At 42.4% G+C, this 23,170-nt stretch overlaps 1 protein-coding gene across 4 annotated transcripts; it reads left to right on the top strand.

The window, feature by feature from the left end:
- The first annotated feature begins 7,597 nt into the window (after window positions 1–7,597).
- Window positions 7,598–20,659, top strand: LOC108936317 (ETS translocation variant 5-like). Of its 4 annotated transcripts, none has more exons than XM_018755641.2 (13): window positions 7,598–7,721; window positions 10,444–10,541; window positions 10,793–10,880; window positions 11,194–11,241; window positions 12,120–12,170; window positions 13,776–13,899; window positions 14,004–14,222; window positions 15,192–15,478; window positions 17,122–17,184; window positions 17,451–17,519; window positions 18,299–18,468; window positions 18,589–18,690; window positions 18,804–20,659. In XM_018755641.2, exons 2-13 carry the CDS (start codon window positions 10,494–10,496, stop codon window positions 19,032–19,034), a joined length of 1,500 nt encoding a protein of 499 aa, XP_018611157.1. In that variant the 5' UTR covers window positions 7,598–7,721; window positions 10,444–10,493; the 3' UTR covers window positions 19,035–20,659. The 4 variants fall into 4 exon arrangements, with proteins under 4 accessions (XP_018611157.1, XP_029104782.1, XP_029104783.1 ...); XM_029248949.1 differs by lacking the exon at window positions 7,598–7,721 and adding an exon at window positions 8,098–8,184; XM_029248950.1 differs by lacking the exon at window positions 7,598–7,721 and adding an exon at window positions 9,349–9,501.
- The last annotated feature ends 2,511 nt before the right edge of the window (window positions 20,660–23,170 follow it).

Genomic DNA, 23,170 nt, shown 5'->3' with positions numbered 1-23,170 from the left:
ACCCACTGTGCCACCCCTCTCAAGCAAACACCCATCACTTTAAACGAGCAAGTATGAGTTGCGAGCTTGTGGATTCTAAGACAGTCAGTGGTCTGTATTTGCATGCTTGAGAAGCTCTGCTGTGTGTCCATTGCACTTGTTCCTGTTTCCATTAGCTGCTCGCTGTGTATTCTTGCTCCAAGTACCACTCCTGTATGTTTGTGAGTATTTGATCTTGACGGATTCTTTATGCCCCAAGTTGGCCGTGTTACCGTAACCTCCAAGTCTCTGTATTCCTGCATCCTCCAAGTTCTCCAGTAACCATGTCACCAAGTGTCTCATTGTTCACCAACCTGAATTAAGTTCAGTTCTCATCGTTTGTGCTGTCCACTGCAAATAAACTCTGCACTTGAGTTCACCAACATTCATATCTCCTCTTTCTCATGACAGTAAGAGAGAGGAAAGCTATAGCTTTAGTCACATATTTAATGGTATTATATTAGTTATAGTTAGTTATTCTGCTCTAGCCATCTATTTGAAAGGTTTACTTTCTCTGAAAAATTCTATAGCGCATTATATTTATTCATTATGTGCGGAAATTACATGAGCTAGATGATGTGTTAAGGAGTCGTATGCAGAAATCAGATGAAAAAAGCAAATAAAACCTTGCGATTCTCACAGCTCTGTCAGGCCAGGTCTGTCTATATGTAATGTATCTATCTCGACACCACCAGAGGAAACCCTGTGATTTCCATTTAGCTGGGATCAGTGAATCCTCATCTTTCACATGCTGTATAACATTACGCTGTGCAATATTGAACTGCATTATGTAAAATATGGATGACAATTGCAATTCTGCTAGACCGGTCACCTTCTAATGGACACTGTAGATGACTTTGTAAGAGCTGTAGTGCAGAGACAGAGTGATGTATCACAGAAAGACAGTTTGCTGATGAGTTTGGCACACGCTGGCCATTTATTGTGCATCCCACATCACTCAAAATGCCTGACAACCTTGTGTCGCGTGTCTCAGCAACCTAACATAGTGTCATAAAACATAAATATGACAGCGTCGTAAACACCATCAGGTGCTGAGCATTGACATAACAGAGAGTGTGTCATGAGCAAACTTTACCTTGTGGTGACAGACAGGTAGGCAATAGGGGTTCAATGGGTCACTGAGGTTTGGAAGATGTGGAGTTCTTGAGTGACTATGTTTTCTTTCAGGCTTGTTTCACAAGAGTAGGTCACTGTGACGTGTTACAAATTGGACCTACTTCTTTTGTAAGGTGTTCCAATAATTCTGAATTCTTCTAAAAGGAATGTTTGTTATATGAGGGACCTGAGGGACTGAGCCTGTACAGCTAGATAAAAATGTACCTTTTTATACATGTACAGTTGGGGGAATGGTGGTACAGTGGGTTGGACTGGGTTCTGCTCTCCGGTGGGTCTGGGGTTCAAGTTCCACTTGGGGTGCCTTGTGATGGACTGGTCTCCCATCCTGGGTGTGTCCCTTTCCAGCCTTACACCCTGTGTTGCTGGATTAGGCTCCGGCTCCCTGTGGGACAAGTGGGTTATATGACAAATGGATGGCATGGTAGCACAGTGAATATCACTGCTGTTTCACAGCACTGAGGTGGTACAAAAGGCCATGAGTTTGATCCCATATCCTTTTGATAACTACAGAAAACACTAATTTCAGGATCATGTTTGGGACAAGTGGTTTCAGTCGTGTGTGTGTGTCCACTAAGTGTCAAATCCTGCTGCATGAATAAATTGTAATAAGACAGAGGTGGAGCTGAACGTTTTGCAAAGATAGACCCAACAGTTGAGATCAGGAAAGTGCCATAGAGTAGAAATGAACTTGTAGCGATCACTCACATGGTCTGAGAGCTCAGAGAGAATACAGAAGTGGTTCATCATGTCCTTCTGCCATGTTATCATTTTCCATGTGCCCAGGTGGGACATATTCATGAGAGACTTCTACAGAGCCTCACATATAAATAGGTTATTAATGCAAAGTTCCCTTGATTTATTTACAGCTTAGTTTGTGTTAAAATCTAGTATATAAATGTACTGTAGAACCCCACAGCAGTGCTACTGGAAACAGGTGCTCTTTATTGACAGTGTACATATCTACAGTACCTGTCTTGACAAAGGCAAAACAGACAGTAAGAGAAAGTTTCTCGAACACTTGTGTGCTCCCCAAGGCCACTTTGAGCCTGGGGGTTAGGAGCTGCTTTTCAGACCCCCAGGACCCTCCAGTGGCAAACAGCAACAGTAATGGGACAACCAACGAGAACAGAACACAGGATGATAGATCAGAATGGGACAGAGGACTATGTATAAGCATGGAAACTAATATCAACTATTTACATTAATTTACATCAGCCCCAGGGGCACGGCGGATTTGTCCTTTGCCTGTTATCTGGCAGGCCTGGGGTTCAAGTCCTGCTTGGGGTGCTTTGCGATGGACTGGTTTCCTGTCCTGGGTGTGGCCCCCCTGCCAGTTCGCCGCAACCCCTCTCGGGACAGGCAGTTTCACACAGTGTGCATATGTTACTCTACAAACTCCTTTTGAATTCTGTAGGTAAGGTAAACAGTACATCTTTTCTGCATTGTACTGTTTCAGTCTCTGTGTTGTGGTAACCCAGTACTACTCTGCTTACAAACAAAAAAGAAATGTATCACGGAAAGTCTGTACATTAACACAGCATGAAAATTAGGTTCTGTTTTTATTTCAGCAGTAGACAATGCAAGCGAAGCCTAATTTTTAACCGTGCAATGTGTTGCATCTAATGATCTCACAAGCTTGGAAAGATACTGAATGGGGGAAAGTTATGAATTCTAGGCTAAAACCAAAACACACCCACTGAAGCCGCTTATCCCAAGTGGGGCTGCGGCAAACCGGAGCCTAACCCAGCAACACAGGGCGCAAGGCTGGAGGGGGAGGGGACACACACAGGATGGGACGCCAATCCATCACATGGCACCCCAAGCAGGACTCGAACCTCAGATCTACTAGAGAGCAGGACCTGGCTAAGCCCGCAGTGCCACCACACCCCTGAAAACCCACCCATAAAATTAAAATAAGGACTTTCATGTGTCCCTGATGGTTTTATCTTCACTGCCAGAGAAGCCAGTGACAAAGCCTGTTAGTGCATCCCCACGCCACTCTGCTTTCATACTGTCATGGGATTAGCACCAAGCATTGAGTGTTCCCATCCGCTGCTAACCATTAGCCTGGGTTTGCGACTCAGGGACAGGTAGGCTTTTAGGTAGCAGAACTCTTCCCTCATAGAGCCAGGAAGCCTTTACATAATCCATCCTACAGTGATGAAGAATGTGTTGGTAGGGGTGTCACAGGGGCTTCTACAAGTTCACGTTGCCCCCTCCAACAAAATTGCACATTCTACAACCCTCAGACTCGGCAGAGCCAATGAAAGGCAGATTTGGATCAGCACAACCCCTTCAGATGAGCCCAAACAGGCAGCAGTTCTTCAAACACTAATGCTTCGGCCTACTTCTCTTCTTACTTTGTCCACCCGGGCTCACCTCGCCTGCATCCTACAACAAAACCTTCAATTATAGATGAGTTTTCCATTTTATTCCTTCTGTTGTGGGCTATGCTAAGGTCTTGGGAGAACTAGAATGAGCACTCTAAATTTTCTCATCCATTATTAATTGTGTTCTTCAAAGAAGGGAGCTGTCTCCCTTGCCGCGTTAGGTAAATCTTCTCTTTTGACCTGACTTTCCCATGTACACATCTCCTCTATTTTCTCAATTAGCATAAATAACAGAGCGAATCTCTGTGATTTCCGTCTTTCTCTCCATCTCCTTCTACTATGTCATGTGTTGTTTTATAGGATCTTCTAGATCATGACACTGGTCAGTCAGTAGATCAGTCTGCAAAACTGTGAAAATTAAGTGGAAGGTCGTGACCTGGACTGACAAATGTGAATCTGAAGCGGTAGTAACCGAAGCAAGTAAAAGGAAAACATTTAAAAAGCTACATGGATTTGGAGAAATAAAAGGAGAGGGAAAGTTTGCAAATGGAGGTTATTGATGAAAGTGGTTATTTTTTTCTGCTGTGGCCCCCTCCTGTGTCTTACTAGGTGCAATACCAACACGCTATGACACATACTCTGTCTCCAAGCATTTCATCTTAGCCAGGAGGCTCTTCATTCCTTCCAACTCTTGGAAACTTACCCACACATGCAGATGCTGAAATGTGGAGAATGCAAATTTTTCCTTTTTGGCCCTTTATCTGAGGATCTAAGCCTATGGGTCACACTTTTCTTAACATCTGCAACAAAACAATTTTTCAATCCTGGACAACTGTTTGCCATCTTTTATACCATCAGTGCATGTGAGAATGGAAGGATTAACGTATTAGACATGAATTAGAGGCATAATCTAAATTGGCAGCAGAAGAACGGTGAATGCAGAGCAGGGGAAGTAGAGATCAAAGAGCAATTTTTCTTGGTTGATAAAGGCCAGGTGGGGGAATACAGCATAACTGAGTATGGAAGCAGGCATTCGAGAGGATGTTGCAATGGCCTGCTAGTAGCCCTCATCTGATAGTGTGCACTGTTTAGCTCTTTGTAGAACCACCCTTTTCAGATCACCCCCTCCAGACCAACCACATTCAGGGTCTTGTCAGTGAGGCCTGCCTCAAAAAAGAGACCAAGAGAGGGTTGGAGGAAGAACTGTTTCACTTGGTACTCTGACAGAGTTGGAAACTAGTGCAACACAGAGTCGGCAATGTGAGAGACCAAAAATGAAATTAAAATATTGAAAAGAAGAGACTTTGATAGCAAAGAACAAATGTTTTACCCTGAGCCTTGATCTCATTATAGTCTCCTTACAGAATTAAGACACAAAGGCAGTGGAGTCAGAGTCAGAGAAACTGGCACCTTCACCTCTCTCAGCATCCAGCAACAAAACTTCAAGTTCTGAATCTACTCCAGTCCAGTGTGACTTCTAAAGATGTTCCTGGGGACGGCTCTCCTGTGCTTTAAACGCAAATCCATTCTAAGCACTTTGATACATTTATGCTGGCACTGTGATGAGATACAAGCTTACTAGATGGGGTACACATAGCCATCCACAAAATGTATCACCGATTCCAGACATTCACTAAGGCACCAATGCTGCCCACTGCACTATTGTGGCCCCTTCTTTACATACAGTGCTTTCAGACCTCTTAACATTTTTTTTTTAAATGTTGTAGCCTTATGCCAAGATTGTTTAAATTTATTTTTACCCCTCAGTACCCCATAATGACAATGCAAAAAAGGATTTTAGAAATTTTGTTAAGAAGAAACTGGAATATCACATAAGTATTCAGACACAGACACACACTGTTTGAAGCTGCTCGTCCCAAGCAGGGTTGCGGCAAGCTGGAGCCTAGCCCGGCAGCACGGGGCACAGGAGACACACCCAGGATGGGATGCCAGTCCATCGCAAGGCACCCCAAGCAGGACTCAAACCCCAGACCCACTACGGAACAGGACCCGGTCAAACCCCTGCGCCAACGCACCCCTGAGGTATTCAGCCCCTTTACTTAATTTAAGCACTTTTGGCAACAATTACAGCTTTGAGTCTTCTTGAGTATGACATCTGGATTTGAAGATTTTCTGCTGTTTTTCTGTGCAAATCCTCCCCAACTCTCTGAGGTTGGATGGGGACCACCAGCTGACAGCTGTTTTCAGGCCTCTCCAGAGATGTTCAGTTGAATTCTAATCTGGGCTCTGGCTTAGAGCCAGACTCAAGCGTCTCAAGGAAATTCTGAGTTGTTCCTAAGCTCCTGTGTTGCCTTTGCTATGTGCTTAGGGTCATTGTCCTGTTGTAAGGTGAACCTTCAGCGCAATCAGGTTCAGAGCACTCTGGAGCAGGTTTTCATCAACAATGTCTCTGTACTTTGCTCCATTCAGCTTTCCCTCAACCCTGACTAGTATCCCTGTCCCTGCCACTGGAAAACAACTTCACAGCATGATGCTGCCACCACCATGCTTCACCATTGGGATGGTATTGCAGAGACAACAAGCATTGCCTGGTTTCCTCCAGACATGATGCTTGGAATTGAGGCCAAACAGTTTAATCTTCATTTTGTCAGACCAAACAATTTTGTTTCTCACTGTCTGAGAGTCCTTCGGGTGCTTTTTTGTGTTTTTGCTCCATCTGGCCACTCCTGCCATAAAGCCCAGATCTGTGGAGTGTTGCAATGATGGGGAAAAACTTCCAGGAGGTCAGCCCTATCCACGCTGGATTTCTGCAGCTCAGCCAAAGTGACCATCAGGCTGTTGGTCACCTCTCTTACAACGCCCCTCTCTCCCAGTTCCTTATTTTGGCAGGAAGCCAGCTGTAGGAAGACATGGTTGTTCCAAACTTCCTTCATTTAAGAATGAGAAATTGGGACGTTATACAGACAGGTGTGTGCCTTTCAAAATCATGTCTGGTCAACTGAATGTACCACAGGTGGACTCCAAATAAGGTGTAGAAACATCTCAAAGATGATCAGCAGAAATGGGATACACCTACACTAAATTTCAAGTGTCAAAGCAAAGGTTCTGAATACTATTACACAATGTGATATTTCAGTTTTTAAGTTTTTTACATAAATGTGCAAAACTTTCTAAAATCTTGTTTTTGCTTTGTCATTTGATCAATTATTGAGTTTAAACTGATGAGGGGAAAAAATGAATTTGAATGATTTTACCATAAGACTGCAACATCAAAAAAATGTGGTAAAGTGAAGGAGTTTGAATACTTTCTGAATACACTGTATAATTAAGAAGGTTAAGCAACACATAATGTTTTACTCGGTGGACTGGAGCCTATTCTGAAAGCATAGAGTGCTAGGCTAGGCATCTAGTATATCTTAGAGAGGGCATCAGTTCATCTTGGGTAGCAAACAGTCACGTACTATTTATCCAATCCACCTGAAATCTTCATATTTTGACTAACATATACTTCATATTTTGAGAGAACATGTGAACTCCACACAGACTGAGCATGGCCTAAACATATATGAGATTGCAAAGCCCAGGCCCTGTGATGCACTTTTGTTTCCCGCTGTACCACCCTCAGTACCACCCTCAGTAACCACTTGTCCTCAGGCAGGGTGTCAAAGGTCCTTGCCATTGTGTTCCAGGGTAACTATTAACTCAGTTATTAAACTCATACGCTACTTTTTTAATTAAAAAAAAAATCAAAAGTAAACTAGATATGCTTTATTTGCAAATAAAAATGAACAGCTGTTATTAGCCTACCGTTGTACGTTTTGACTGAATTAGGTGGAATTTGAGAGTAGATTAACAGGCTCCAATTTTCCATTAACCAGAAGGCGTCTGTCTCTTTAAGGACTTTGCGCCTGTCAAAAACAGATTTCGTGAATGAAACCCAGTCATTCATAAAAGTAGGCCAGACGCACGCAGCGATTGGTCCTTCTGCTATCTATGCATAATTCAGTAGCTTCCAACATCTCATTGGTTCCTCTTGTGAAGGGCACTGACCGAGAGCCAATCAGTTTTCACAGGGGTGCACTTTTTCCGCCTCCAGGGAAAAAACGATCACGTCCATTGAAAAAAAAGAAGAAGAAAAAAAAAGCAGAAGCTCATTGAGTTTTGTGAGAGCGCAGTATAGAAGCGACGGGCAGTCTGGTATCGTTTTTGTGTGGGCTTGAAAGTCATTGTTTTTTTTTTTTCCGGTCCTCCAGAGGAAATATTCCTGCATAGAGGGTAAGCTCCGGAAAATTCGAAATACGAGGGAAGTCTTTTTTTTCTTTCTTTCTGAATGTGGTGGGGTTGATTTGTATTCCTAAAAATTGCCAGCGTCTCAGTTTGAGCGAGTTGCAAATGCAGCCCCGCGCGGCTTGTGTTTCGAGGGAAAGCGAACGCCATTTTCTGCAAGCGAAGATTTAGTTTGGCAACCATTTTCTTACACTTTCCCCCCCTTACCGTGCGATCGATCCCTCTCTTCTCGGGAATCTGTCATTTGTGTGCTGTGATTCATCTGAGCTTACGTGCAGATGTGTGATTAATGGTGCCCGGAGTCGGCGGGACTCGGGCTGAGCTGCTTTTTTTTTATGAATGAAAGAGGTCGTCGTTGTTTTTTTTTCTTTTTTTTTTTTTTTTTTCCTCTCCCTTGCGGTGCACATGGATCGAGTTTCACTTCATTGAGAAAAACAAGGGGCCACGAAAGGTCTGATGGGGTGGAGTGCGAGCGTTCTCCCCCCCCCCCCCCCCTTTTGTTATTTGATTTGCTTTTTACATTTAGTATGTTCGTGTGTTGTACCTGAAGGCGAACGACGATTTGTTTAACCGAACGGACGGGACGCTTTGATTTAAAGAAGAATCACACGCTTTGTTGTTGCTCTCTCGGCAGCGCTCGTGTCAGTTACAGTACACAGGTTTCCTGAATATTTTGATATAATTAAATTATTGATATAAGTAATTGAGAATTTAAACTTTAAGTATTTTAAGACGTACTGTATGTAATGTTAGCCCTAAATCTGGCTTTTTGAGTGAGTGAGCGAGTGTGTGTGTAAAAATCACGTTGCCGCAGTCGTATCTTAACTAAACTGCGAAATCAAATGAATATTATTTACCAAGTGAGGTTGGTCTTTTACATTTATTCATTTTTCAGCCGCTTTTCTCCAAAGCAGCGTAAAATCCCATAGAAAATACAAGTGTTCATTACAATTGATTGCAAAGAGACACTTAGAATAGAATAACTTGGATGCAGACGCGTGATTCCTAAGTAGTTATTTTGTTTCTTTCCACATATCTGATCATAAACAATCAATGTCCATCACACGAGTAGTTGCAACTTTATCCGAATATCGCCTATTCCTTTCTAATAATTAAATATACATGACATTCGCATTACACTGGACTGGGAGCTGCATGATGAAGAAGGTTTATCCATTGTTTAACAGTTATGATCTCAAAGTTATAGTGCATGAACATTTACACTGATCTTACGTGAATTTAAGAGATCATTCATGGGCAAAGTGAGTCTGGAAGAAGTGATTTTTAAGACCCTTTTAAATGTGGACAGAGATTCAGCAGTTCTGAGTGAGAGGGGGAGGTCGTCCCACCACAATCATTATTACTTGTTACACACTGGCTTACAAATTGTTACTTTCTAGAATGCCCAGGAGGGGTGGGCAACCACTGGCCCGTGGACCCCCAGAGGTTTGGTTTTTTTTTCTCCCTCAACTTTCAGTTGGGAGTTTTTGTTCCTTTCCCCGGTGGCCAGTAGGCGTACTTATAGCTCTATAAAAGTACTTTATGGTAGCCATTAGTCGACTGTCTTCTTTGTTTGTATCTGTTTCTCTTGCCTTATGTCTGTGTTAAAGCGTTCTGTGTCACTGTGTGGGAAGAGCCCTCTATAAAAATAAATCGAATTGAACAGAGCCACAACAGAGAACCTCCGTGTTTTACTTTTCATGTGTGGTGGCATCAAGCGGGTACGTGCGGAGGAGTGTAGCGAACCCAGTGTAGGTGAAACAATAAGGTAACTAGTTAAGTCTATCTCTGAATTCTCTTGTCTGTCCTCATTTGTTCCTATGAAGCTGTTGGACTCCCCGAATGTGTGTGTGCCGCACACCCTTTAGCTGCTGGATTGTGAGGTGTGTTTTCCTACTGGGACACGCTGTCACTCGCAGGCTGTAGTGCATCAACTTACTTTCTTGCTTTTCTCCTCAAAGACTTTGTTTGCCTGCTGCAAAGGTCAAGTTACTGTATTTCCCCAAAAGACTGTAGTTGCTTTATCGCAACGTTTCGCTGTTTTTGTGTCACGGATGTTAATACAGCTCTTAAACCTTGCGTTGGATGTGCGTTTTGGTGTATGTGCAGCGTAATTCATTCAGTATATTTGTTCTCATATGTCCATTGTGTTCATTCTGGCGCGGTATTGTGTGACTGATGATGTGCTTGTGTAGGACCAGAAAAAATCCAAGGCATATGCAAGGCAGTGGCTGTAACCAACCTAGTACTGTTTTTTCCTGTAATGAAATATTTTACTTAACTGTGTATTAGCTGGAGAATGATTCAAGTCAGGGGGTGCGGTGGTGCAGCAAGTTTGGCCGGGTCCTGCTCTCTGGTGGGTCTGGGGTTCGTGTGCTTGGGGTGCCCTGTGATGGACTGGCATCCTGTCCTGGGTGTGTCCCCTTCGGCCTTGTGCCCTGTTTTGCCAGGTTAGGCTCCAGTTCGTCGTGACCCCCCCTTGGGACAAGCGGTTTTAGACTCTGTCTGTGTGTGATTCGAGTCCTCAGACTTGATCTGCTGAGCTTCTGAATTGGGCAACAGAAGAAAAGTGTAGACAAACAGGGCACAGGTGACTACATAGTTAAAGCTTTCCCATTCTGAACTGCATTTATGGAAGTGTTTTTAGAAAGCGGTACACAGAAATGTTGACTCTGAGAATATGTTTTCAAAAATAATTTTTTTCTCTCAGTTTCTGTAAAAGAAGATCCCTTGCTGGGATACTCTGAAGACCCAAGCTCCATGGATGGATTTTATGACCAACAAGTCCCTTTTATGGGCCCTCCCAGTGTAAGTAGTCCTTGGTGTATCTTCCTATCAAATCTATTCAGTTCTGCATCCAAAAGTTTCAGTATGCACTTAAATATCGTGATGGTTTGTGCTTATTGTAGCACGACTAGTGAACATCTGCATTTGCCTATGCACCTTGCTTTTAGTGCTAAGTAAGGTATATGTAACATGTTCACATGCAATCTGAAAAAGCAGCGATTGGATTAAAACTGGAAAAAAAGATGACCAAAGGGGTTCTCGTTCTGTGACAGAAATCTCGTGTGGATGACTCATGCACAAGAACGTTTAGTGACAGGAAACGAAAGTTTGTGGACACCGAGCTGGCCCAAGACACAGAAGGTAAATAGACTTTGCTCCTACTGCCTAATGAAGTCATGCAACTTCTTCCTATGCCTGGACCTCCCTTGGGTCTTCTGTCCCATTAGCGGGCTTCATGAAGTTCTACTACCCATTATGCCTACTTACTTTTTCCTAATTGAGACATGATCTGGATTGCAGCCATTTCTCGTCCTCAGGGACACAATAGATTGTTCAAGATGTGGGCAGTCTGGAGTCTTTGGCTGTTTGTTAGATTTCCTCTACGAGGATAGAACAATGAGGGCTAGCAAGGTGAATCTGCATTTTGAACTTTCATGTTTTTTCACATGTCCAGAACTCTTTCAAGACCTAAGTCAACTGCAGGAGATCTGGATTGCGGAAGGTGAGTTCTGTTATTTTTTTTTTCTCCAGAGTTGTGCTCTTCGTATTCCATCTGAGAGTTGTCATGGCTGTGGCTGCTAAATTCTCATAGAACATCTTAACTGAATTTCATTTCAGTTTAATCTAGTAGAGTGAGGCTTAGTACCTTCTTTCATAGTGGATTTTGTTCCCTCTTCTGAACCAATCTTTGAAGCGTTTAAATATGAATAAATCTGAAACTTCTGCATAAAACTGGAAAAATATTTAGCAATATAATGATTACCCTTTATTTATCTGAGGTCTTTGTCCAAGATTGCTTGCAATGTTAGGTTTTGTCAATGTCCTACATTTGTTTACCCATTTGTATAGCTGGGCAATATGGAGCAAATCAAGATGATAAAGAAGTTTTTAAAAAGGTCCAGTTTTTTTCTTGTGTAAACAGCAAAGTATGAGTTAACACATTTAATTTTTTTTAAAACCTAAAGCGCAGAAGTCTATTTTTAGATTCTCTAAATGACAACAAGGACAGCATGAATATTTTAGCACTATAAATAACAGCAACTGCTGCTCGCAAACCCTCATGTTATCTGCAAAGTTATTCAACTCTGAACTTATGACCTCTGATTCCACAAAAATGGTTCAGCTGTTTCAAACAAGATGTTGATATACAGTTTGCAACCTTTGTTGGCATGTGCCAAAAATGATTACCAGACCACCTTAGAGTTACATGAATTCTTATGTGATGATAGAAGGTAAAAGTACTGGAGGCCCCAGTTAGTGTGATACTGCAGAGAACATGTATACAGAGTCCAGCTGTACCCAACCATCAAACCTGCCTGTTTGGCTTTGTAGGAGGGAGTTTCGTTTATCTAATGTTGATGTTCTTCTACCTCGTTGCAGCTCAAGTGCCTGATGATGAGCAGTTTGTCCCAGATTTCCAGTCTGATAACCGTAAGTACCTCAGATAAATTATTTATACGAGTGGCCATGGGACTGGGGAAGGAGCCAACTGCTGGCTTTTTGATGTGTTCATTATTTATCTCTCTCTCACGTTCCCAATCCAAATCCTCCCATAAGATAAGGAGACAATGTCTACATTATGGGCTCTGTATAGTGCTGACTGAACTGGGATACAGTATCTAATTCAGCACCAAAGTGGAAGTAGATCTGAGCTGAATACTCAGGGTAAATGTGGAGGTGACATGATTCCTCCCCCCCCCTTCCCTCTTTTTTTGGGTTATCTCTGATTTTCTCTCAAGAACTTTCCAACTAAATCACTTCTGCTTATCTGGTTTTGCACTACTTAAGATATTAGTAGAATAAACATCTTGCACTGGTTAAATGTAGGTCTTTGGCAGTGTTTTTTTTTTTTTTTTTTTTTTTTTTAATTATTTGAAACTATTTATTTGTATTTATTTTAATCGTCTGCTGAGACGATTAGTTCCCATTTTGGGTTTGATCAGCTGGTTGGCATCACATGAGCAAAAGCTGTAGTCTGAAAGCGTAGACGCTTTCCAGCACATGGAACCAGCAGGAAGCTGGAGCTTGCAGTGTTTGTGGGTGGGGCAAATTATAAGGTTATACACTCCAGAGGTTCCCATCTTCCTCAAACCCTGTCTGGCAGCCAAGGCAAATATTTGAATGGTATTCAGTAGACCTTTTAAGGACACTATTTTTCTTTCTCCTTTTTCAAATGAGATCGTTTCTGTCTAGAGCAAAAGTAGAGACAGGGCGGAGGTATCCTGCCAGTTTGTGTCAGGGGCAAGCGAAAGAAAATCTCATGAAGGTCAAAGACCACATTTGTGTGCTGGAACAGAGTGATTCTTAGAGGCTGGCTCCATGAAGGGGATTGTCCAGCACAGGTTAGGTAGCCACAGCCAGTGTGTCTACAATGGAGCTTGTGCATGCTGGTACCATGGAACCAAGTCTGATGAAGCTCTGGCAACCCAGCATGGGTGTATATGTATTAGGGAGTTCAGCCAGCCTTGCTCACAAGCCTCCTATTCACCAGGTTCAAATGCCTGTTGCTGCCATACAGATAGGGGGAGGGTGCTGTAAATCAGCAGGCCGTCACATGGCAAGTCCATGCCACACTGGGACCATTCATTTTGACTGGGGAATGGGTTGTGAACACCACTGGTATTGCTACATAATGTCAGCCAGCTGCTCTGACCCACCAGCCCATTGTTCTTTCTCAGAAGTTGGTGTGAACTGATCAGGTTTCAGCTGCCCTGGCCTGCAACCCGATTTCTCTGGCCTTTAAGTGGTGTGGGAAATGGAGACCCACAAGGAGACCTAGCCTCTAATGGCTTCGATGCAGTTAGCGGAAAATCATTCGGAATCATTAAATTACAGCCTTGCTGATCGGCGTGTATTGACTGGTCTGAAATGGAAGTCATAACGTACCGCTGTATGAATTAAAGCGCAGCATGATGACATCTCATTTAGCAGAGTGTGCTTCTGACTAGAAATAAATGGTCTTTTTATGTTTTACTGTGCAGCGTTTGCATTAGCATTTGTGTTTGGAGTTCATTGTATGGGTGTCTGTGTACGCAGTGATTTTCCACGGCCCCCCACACACCAAAATCAAGCGGGAGCTGAGTCCCTCAAAAGAGCTGTCCCCTTGCAGGCAGAACCAGAACTCTACACCCAGTGGAGAGAAGTGCCTTTACAGCTACAGGTGCGCATAAAGAATTACTTTTTTTTTCTTTTCCCCAGAGTGTCATGTTTGCACAGATGCAGAATTTGCATGCAGCTCGCAATATTGCTGTCTTTACCTCATAGTGCCTACAGCAGGAAGCCCAACGCTGGTTTCAAGCCATTGACTCCTCCCTCAACACCTACATCGCCACGCAGCGCCTCCTGCGAACAGGCACCGCTCCAGCTGCCTTCCCGGACACCCGTAGCTCTCACCGTACCGGGCCAGACTCCAGTCGCGTCTTTTGCAGTGCCCTGCGTCCCTGTCAGCCACTCGGAGAGCCCCTACAGCCTTGAGCAGCATAGGTGAGTATGACACCCTTAGGTGTACAGGAAAGCCTTTCTTTTCAGTTCACTTTTGTGGGAAATATCATTTATGTATTTTTTTTTTTTTTACCCCAGATAGGGTAATATAGTTATGCAATCTTTTCAGATTTTTCTCCCAGGAGTGTTATTCAAATACATGAATATTTTTTTAAAGGTTTACAGAAGGAGTATTTGAAGTACTGTAAATGTACAGATCCCCCCCGAGAGTTAAATGGTGAAGTAGGAGGTCATGTGTTTTGTAGGAACGACGATTAAGGTCTTTGTCTCCTTTCCCATGAAGTCTCAGGAATAAATAATACCTCTTCAGCGCCCTAAGTTAGTCTGCCAGCACTGCTTTGAATTCAGTAGTTTTCTAGCAAGTTAGCAGCCTTTTGGCTAGAATTTAATGGAACCAAAGGCATCCTGAGTGTTGGTAGGGCTGAAACACGTAGGTTTCGCTTTCCGCATGTGGTGTGTCGGCCCCTCTGCGGTTGTTGTGTGAATATGACCTTCGTGGGACTACATCACCTGGCACTGCATCTGGATTCCTAAGAGGTCACCAGTGAGCATCAGGCATGTCAGTGGGGTGACTGAGCTGATGAACCCAAAGCTGCTAAAGAAAACATTTGGCAGGGAAGGAGGTTTGGGAATTAGCAGTCCCACCACCCTTTTTTTATATCTGTCACCAACAGCTTGCGGAGTCTCACTGGTTTTGTATACTAGCTGTGCTAAAACTCATTTGGAAACTGATCTTGGTTTGATGCTTTGCAAGCTGCTGACAAAACTTCTGCATGATCCTTGCAAGAGGTTATCACTTAGTTAGCCTGATGCTGTCGTGGTAATGTAAATCCACAGATGCTGAGCCTCATTTGAATATACAGACTTTCAGAATTGTGGTGAAGCATTATAATTGTACAAACTTTTGTAATCACCCCCCTGCCCCGCCTCTAATTTACTGTTGTCTTTCAGGTTTCACAGACAGCTCTCGGAGCCATGCCTACCATTCCCTCCTTCCAAGACCCAGGGACCCTCACGTTTCCCACCTCAGGCTTCCGGCAGCCTACCCCGCCATGGCCGACCCCCTTACCATCGGCAGATGTCGGAGCCTCTTGTCCCTGTGCCCCCACAAGGGTTCAAGCAGGAGCTGATAGACCCACGTTACACAGAACAGGGTGTTCCCTCCATGTCTCGACTCCAACCTGCCTTCCGCCCCATAACCATCAAACAAGAGCCCCGGGACTACTGCATTGACTCTGGTGAGTGGGATAGGTGCTGGAGCAAAGTGCTTCTTTCATAAATATATAGCAGAACCACTAGAATTTTATCCCATTTCCCTGTATCACATACAGTTCCAGATTTCCAGTTGATCCTCACACTGTATATTGGCCTATATGGTCCCCAAGACACCTGAATTTGTTCTTGCCATGGTTATGCAGTGTCAGTGTGCGAGTCATGTTTGTGTGAAGCGGAGAGGTATAGTCCTGGAATGTTCTTTGTTTGGTGTCTTTTCTGGCATTCATATGTGAGTTTTACCACTGCTCCATGAGCCCCAGACACAGAGGGGTACACAGTGTCCAAAGCTTCATTTACTCTTCCATTTTCCAAGCAGGAATCCCAGCTCTTAATTATATTAACACACACAGTTAATTGTGTACATTCAAATTGGAAGCCAACGTGCTTAAGGAGAGATGTTAACCTTAAACTAGGACAGAATAAATCTTTGAATTTACTTTATCGGCGTTTTCTGTTAGTGATTAGGAGAGCTACATTTTTTTCTCCATTATCATGTTTTCATATGCCAGTTTGATTGGTAAAGCATAAGAGTGCTCTTAAGGGTAGGTTGTTATATGGAGTCTGGAGTTTATACCCAATCCGTTGTCCTCCCACCTATCTGTTGCTTTGTCGTGAACCCTGAGCCGTTCCATTTGCTCATCCTTTATTTAGCCTTTTTCCTTATAAGGTTAATGATGTACCACTTAATCCTTTTAGGATCCTTCAGCTTGTAAATACTCTGGTCAGAGTAAAGCAGTGGAGATTTATAGGAATGTGTCTGTGTTTAAATACCATTAGGTTTTTGGATTTTTGAGGATTTTGTATTTGAGGCACACCACAGATGTTAAAGTGGGGTAGCCAGAGACTCGTTACTTCTACCAAGAGATGTGCTGGATAGATGACTTCTGGGAGATTTTGAGGCAGTGGCACTTAACTTATGGCAAATCACATGAGTCACAATTTAATATTTGTTCCTTCTGTGAACATGCCACCATTACTGAAAGCTCTTGTGTACGTGCTGATGTGGACTTGTCTTGCCTAGCCATGTCATGTACCAGCTATTTGATGTCACTGCTGTAGTTCCCTTGAGCAAGGTACTTACCTTAAATTAACTTACTGAATAAAATTACCTAGCTGTATTAACGGGTAAATAGTCTTAAGTAGCTCAACACTAAGTCACTTTGGAGAAAAGCATCCGGTAAATGTAAATTTAAGTAGGCTCTCAAAAGTCACCTCTTTTGGACTCCCTTCTCCCCTGATCTCATTGTGTATGTGTTCAATACGTTTTAATAACAATTTGTTTAATAATTGAAGAGCCTATATGCAGCTACTCCTGTAATGTATAGTGGTTCATATGGTAGTATGTGACAAATTGACTGTGCTCAATCATGTGGCTGTATCCAAATTTCTCTTTCTGTTGATGTGATACACTTTTTGTATTGTTCGCTGAGATTTATGTCATTTGGAGAAAAGAGTCTGGTAAAAGGATAAATCTAAATGTCATGGAACAGAATGGATGGTTTACTATAGAAACTGAAATCTTACAATGAATTTAAGGACACAAATCATCGTAAGGAAAGAGACTCTGTACCATTGTGTTAAGCCTTATTTCCCTTTTCTCTTACAGAAGTGCCTAACTGTCAGTCCTCCTTTGGGAAGGTTGCAAACTTCTATCAAAACAATCATGATGGTAAGTGAACCAATTAGTCTTTGTATTGGGTTGTAATTTTATATATACTTAATCTCAGATAACAGAATTAAGATATGGATTATAGTTTATAGCACATACAAAGAGTGATATTCCATTTATTTAGCTTGCTTAGTGCTAGAACTGAGTAACAGAATTGCACTGCAATGTATAATTTGGGAGGGAGGGAGGGAAGCTGGTTGTTTGAAGTTACCTTGGGCACAGTTTGACATTCTTCAGATTGATTCTCCACTCTCGTCTGTTTGTAGGCTTCGCTTTTGACAGAGAGCCACACCTGTACTATGACGACACTTGCGTGGTCCCTGAACGCGTGGAAGGTACAGCAGTTTCCTAAAATGCGTTAAGCTGTCTGGCACGTTCTGCAGTTCTCTGTGGCAGGTTAATTTGGTTTTGCAGCTATGTTTCAAGTTTTATTCAATGCAGAGGTTCAAACACAATAGTGCATGGAAAGGACAATTCAATACAGTAGCACAATTCACTGGGAATGGATGCTTACATCTTTAAGTAAGTGGTATAAAAGTGCAAGGTGTGGTACTTGGAGTTGATTGTATGGCTATCTGTGTGTTAAATTCAAGGATTTAATCTGACGGCAGGAAATGAGAAAGTGCAACTGGCAGTATTTTGTCAGTAATGGTTTAACAGATGTATTGTGTAGATGTAGTGTGATGAGAGTGGGGGTGGGGGGGGGTGCAACAACTCCAGTGTTTCAGTGGCCTGAGAGAAAAAGCTGTCTCTGAAGTGGGAGGTATAGGTGGAGATGCTACAGTAGTGTTTTCCAGAAAGTAGAAATGTAATGAGGGAATGAGCTGGATGGCTGGCATCCATGATGATGGACTCAGCCCTTCTCTGATAGCAGGTGGTATAGATGTCATTTAATACTATGTACATGTCAAATATGTAATACTGAGCTGAGGTTCTTGTGAAATATGATTCTCCTTTGTTTCTAAGTGTATTAAATTGGAACAAATGCACTTTTTTTTTTTTTTTTTTTTTTTTTTTTGTCTTTTGCATTGCAAGAACTGAAAAGGCTCTGGTGTGTCTTGTAGACAGATTAAACGGTTTACTATATAGTCCCTTACACTTTCTCGTTGCGCAGGGAAGGTGAAACAAGAAGCCTTGGCATTCCGTGAAGGGCCTCCCTACCATCGGCGTGGCTCGCTGCAGCTCTGGCAGTTCCTAGTCACTTTGCTGGATGACCCTGCGAATGGCCACTTTATTGCCTGGACTGGACGTGGCATGGAGTTCAAACTCATTGAGCCGGAGGAGGTTAATTCCTCTCTGTTGTATCAGAAACTATGGAAATGATTTCATAAAACATCACATTTTGCTATTTTTCTGATATACCTGCTCTACCATCATAGTGTATGCCGTTCTTCCTGCTTTCAGGTTGCCCGCCGCTGGGGCATTCAGAAGAATCGGCCAGCCATGAACTACGACAAGCTCAGTCGTTCATTGCGATACTACTACGAGAAGGGAATCATGCAGAAGGTAAAGGCAGGTTTATGGTTCAGCTGTTGGATGGATGCAGACCTCTACATTAAAAATGAATACACTGTTAATGCTCAGTGCCTCATGGCTTTATCCTGATCTTGGTGCCTCAGGTTGCCGGTGAGAGATACGTCTACAAGTTTGTTTGTGACCCAGAGGCCCTTTTCTCTATGGCATTCCCCGACAACCAAAAGCCAAGCCTGAAGGTCGACCCAGATAGCCTCCCTGGAGCTGAAGATGACACCGCGCCCCTCTCTCACTATGAGGAGAGTGCCCCTTACCTGCTGGATGGGGGAGAGCAGTGCGTCTCAGGGCTTTCATTCTCCGATGGTTATGCATACTGACAGTCTCCTATGCTCTCAACCAAGCTGACCCGAGTCAGCCGCCAGACCACGGACCCCACCCCCCTTGTCACTTCTGACTTCTTGCCAACATCCAGATTCATAACGCTGCCTCTCAACTGCTTCACCTGAGGAAAAAGGAGGATCTGGGAGAGAAAGAAGGACAGACTGTTCCAACTGCTTTGCCTGCCAGTTCAAGGAAGAGGAATCGCCCTTGTTTCTGTGCAAATGAGGCAACAACAAGGGAGAGTCACTCCAGGCCCAGAAGACTAATGGATGTTCTGTATAGGCAGCAAAAAAGTGTAGCAACTCTGTACTGACAATCTGCTTTTGTAAAGGGTTAAAGTATGTTGTATTCATAAAAATCAAATAATGCGGCATTATTCTTTAAACTGCCTTTTCGGTTCCCAAGTAATTTTACAGTTATACTAAATATTGTAAAAGGGCTTTATTTTGCAAAAATGTTTGGACTTTGTTCCTTTGTTTGGTCACGAACTGTTGGATAAAACTGTGTTTGTCAACTTTAATCTGGATGCAAATCCAGTAATTTTGACCTCAACAAAACTGCCCTCCAGGTTAATCTAATAGTCTGCCTGATACAATTATTTTCACTTCTAATTATGAGGCATTGCTTTTTTTTTTTTTTAAATTCCAGCCATAAGCTGTCTTGTAAACATTAATTTAGCTGAAACATGTTGCATCATAGTGAGCTGAATGCTTTATCCTAAGGACTGTTAGACCATTTTTCATAGAGACCCAGGATTGCTAATGTTTGTTTCCCAAGTCATGACTAACCTCACAATTCTGAGGGGGGGGGACTTTTTATGAGAGTTTCATTTTATATTCTCCTGTATTCTCAATTTGAAAAGGGATACATATAACAATATTTTCTGGACAGTTTGGATTTATAGATTTTTTTTTTTTTTTTTTTGGTATATTGTGTCTTTGGCACTGTGCCCCTGTGATATTTGGTAAAATATTACAGTGGCATTTGAGACTTGCATGCAAAGGAGAAAAGTCCCTTTTCACCACTCCTTAAACAACTGCAGTTTACATGGAACTCTTGGCACTGCAGTTTGCCAATAGAAGGCCATGGCTACAATTTCATGGTTTCACAAACAGGTAATTGTCTAACATATCATTTAGTCTAGAATATGAGGAAATCATGTTCTCTCTGCATATGTGTCCTGGGTCCTGTCTCCCCTCCCCAGAAGAGATTGGCTGTTTTGATTTATTTAAGATGTATAGATCTACTGTTTGCATATTATGTATCTTCTAATCTTTATTCCTTGTGTGATGCATGATTAGTTGCAAAAAAAAGTATCCTTTATTGGTGGGTTAGATGGGTGTGTTTTGAAATTCTGATGTTCTCCTGTCTGTAAGAAGTGAATGGAGCGTCCCCTGTCTTCTCCACCAAGAGAAAGGTTGTCTGCACTTGTCCATGCTTCACTTCTCCATTCACGATGTGTACCATATACTGTTATCTGAACAGGGTACAATAAATAATCCTTTCTGCTTGACTCTCTCGGACTACATCTATTAGTAGTTTAGCTGATTCTTTTCTTTAAAGCACCTTGCAATGTTTGTATAATATGCTATTTACAATTATTTAGCTTTTTATACTTTTTTTTTTTTTTTTTTAACTGTTAAGTACCTTAGTCAAGGTTACATTTGAAGGAACAACATTCAAACCTGAGGGCATTGCATAGAAGGCAATGGTTCTAACAACTATGCTACCCAGTGGTCTTAGGGCAGTGGCTAAGGAAGACTATTCTGCAATGATGTTCTGCCCTTAAGAAAGGTAAATCTCCTTGAATTTCACAGTGAAATACCTGTGCAAATGGGTTATTACTCACATTATCCCATGACTCGTGATTTCTGATGTCAAGTAGAAATTGTTTTGTAAAAGATTCAGATTCTTAATAAATACAAATCTGGATGCTGGAAATTTCAAGAGTACGTTTTCTATAATTTGCTTTACATTTGCTTGTTTTGTTCATTCTGGCTCAGTAGTCATTCTATTATTCCAAGAGAAATTTCTGCATGGAAAACTATATTGACTTTTAACTACTTTTCTGCTGCTGAATTTATTTTTAGTGCTTCAAAGAAATGGGGGAACATCTGCATTGTTTGTAACAGTAAAAACCTTTGTGCTCTGCTGAGGTATTGCTAGAAGGACAAAACCTATTAGATATGTAACAGAGTGATTCAGAGAACATCTTATTGTTGTGATCAAGCATCTGCTAAACCTCAGTGATCACTGGATGTGGTTTTGTTCTGATTAGCAGGGTATTATGCTATTTAGAGATGTTTTGGGCTTGGCAATATACTGTTTCTCAGTCTCTTGCCAGTGTCCTCCTTCCCACATTTTTCTCCTTGGTCCCTACATTAGGGGTCAGCTCTGATTCAAAGAAAACACTGATACTGAAGATGATCTGGGGAAGGGGCACAGTTGCATGGCAGTAGAGGTATGCTGGAGGGGCATGGATCCCTAAAGAGGAGGAATTGGGTAGGACAGACTTATTTGCAGTTCTTGCCAATGGCGTTACTAGGGTTGGTGTCACCCCCTTGCCCCCCCAATGGACCTCCTGCCATACCAGACCATACGGAATCCTTAGTAATTTTTTTTGTACTAATGTTACTCGTAAATTATAATTCCCATAAATCACAGAATGTGTAATTGCAATAGTAGTGAAATAAACTAGATAAATTAAAATTACACACATAAATTACAATATCATACGCACAGCCTAAATGTATTTACATTTAGACAGCTTCATGTGTGGCAGGGTGGTGCAACAGGTTCAGCTGGTGCCTGTTGTGTGGCAGTTCTGGGGTTTGAGCCCTGCTTGTGGTGCCTTGCAGCCGGCTGGTGTCATGTCCTGGTTGTGTGCCCTGTGCTGCTAGGTAAGTCCCTGGCTTGCTCCAACCTTGCTTGGGACAAGTGGTTGTTGAAGAAGGATGGATTGTTTCATGTGGTTAAAATGAAAATTGGGTAAGAAGACAGAATTCAAAGTAAAAACATTTAAGAGCTAAATTATTTATTTTAACATTATTGATATAGGTTCTCAAATACTAATAACCACAATATTAGCTAAAACAGCAGAAAATGACAATGTCAGCGTCTAGAAAAACGACAGCAGCAAAAACAAGAGCGTGTGCTTGTAGCGTGTGGAGACGAAACCACGTGATTGTAATTTGGGAATGATGAGAGCTCTGAGCAGAGCTTTATAGGGTTCAAAAAGTAAATGAACATGGAGTTTCGCCCTTGTAGCTATATTGATACATGTAAGCCGGGCTTTATTAGGAAAAAAATTTTTTTTGTTCTTAAAACTAACTACAGGGATATTTTTATAACAAAATAATACATTTCTGCTGAAACACTGCACAAAAAAAATTTTATAGACCTTTATTTTGGTGTCACCCGCATTCCGCACCCCCGCACTCCCCTAGTGACGCTACTGGTTCTTGCTGCTAAGTTTAGGGTTTAAATTCCTCAGCATTGTCACTTAGCATTAAGCAACTTTCAGTTCACTTCAGTTTATTTTTATGGAGTGCTCTTCTCTCCAAGGTAACTGAGCCCTGTGGAAAGCTGCAGGGACATGAAAAAAATAAGAATAGCTCTGTTAGAGCTACAGATGGGTACGGCTGGTAGTGGAGTAGTTAGAGCTGCTGCCTTTACGCCCAAGGGTTGGGGGTTCAATCCCCACCTCTGGCTGCAGTACCTCTGAGCAAGGTACTTGTTCCAGTGATATTACCCAGCTGTATAAACAGGTAAATAACTGTAGGTGGACTAATGTTGTAAGTTGCTTTGGAGAAAAGCTTCAGCTAAATGAATAAGTGTTAAAGTGAGCTGGTTTGTCATGTAGCTATTTATTAAGGTGGCTCTATTTCAGAGACTTACAATTTTCATATATTTCCCTCAATATCAGTCTTGTGTAATTAGACTGAACTAGACAAGCCTTGTCCTAAGAAAGTCAAGGATTACTTTCTTTTTTCCTCAATACACTCTCAGAACGAGAAAACATCTAAAATGGAGGCTGTTGAGAGCTGAGGGCAGCATGGTGACACAGCAAGTAGCGCTGCTGTCTCACAGTACCTGGGTGGTGTGAGAGGACATTGGTTCGATCCCTGCTCAG

Source organism: Scleropages formosus, chromosome 24, assembly GCF_900964775.1.
Source record: "Scleropages formosus chromosome 24, fSclFor1.1, whole genome shotgun sequence".
Lineage (NCBI taxonomy): Eukaryota > Metazoa > Chordata > Actinopteri > Osteoglossiformes > Osteoglossidae > Scleropages > Scleropages formosus.
The sequence above is the reverse complement of the archived record's forward strand: the minus strand, read 5'-3'. Positions and strand labels throughout refer to the sequence as shown.

Excerpts from the sequence above, each read along its gene's own strand:
- LOC108936317 (XM_018755641.2), top strand. The coding sequence starts at position 10,494 with ATGGATGGATTTTATGACCAACAAGTCCCTTTTATGGGCCCTCCCAGT. Across the intron at positions 13,900-14,003 it reads AAGTGCCTTTACAGCTACAG|TGCCTACAGCAGGAAGCCCA; the intron begins GTGCGCATAAAG and ends TTTACCTCATAG. Across the intron at positions 17,520-18,298 it reads GGTCCCTGAACGCGTGGAAG|GGAAGGTGAAACAAGAAGCC; the intron begins GTACAGCAGTTT and ends CTCGTTGCGCAG.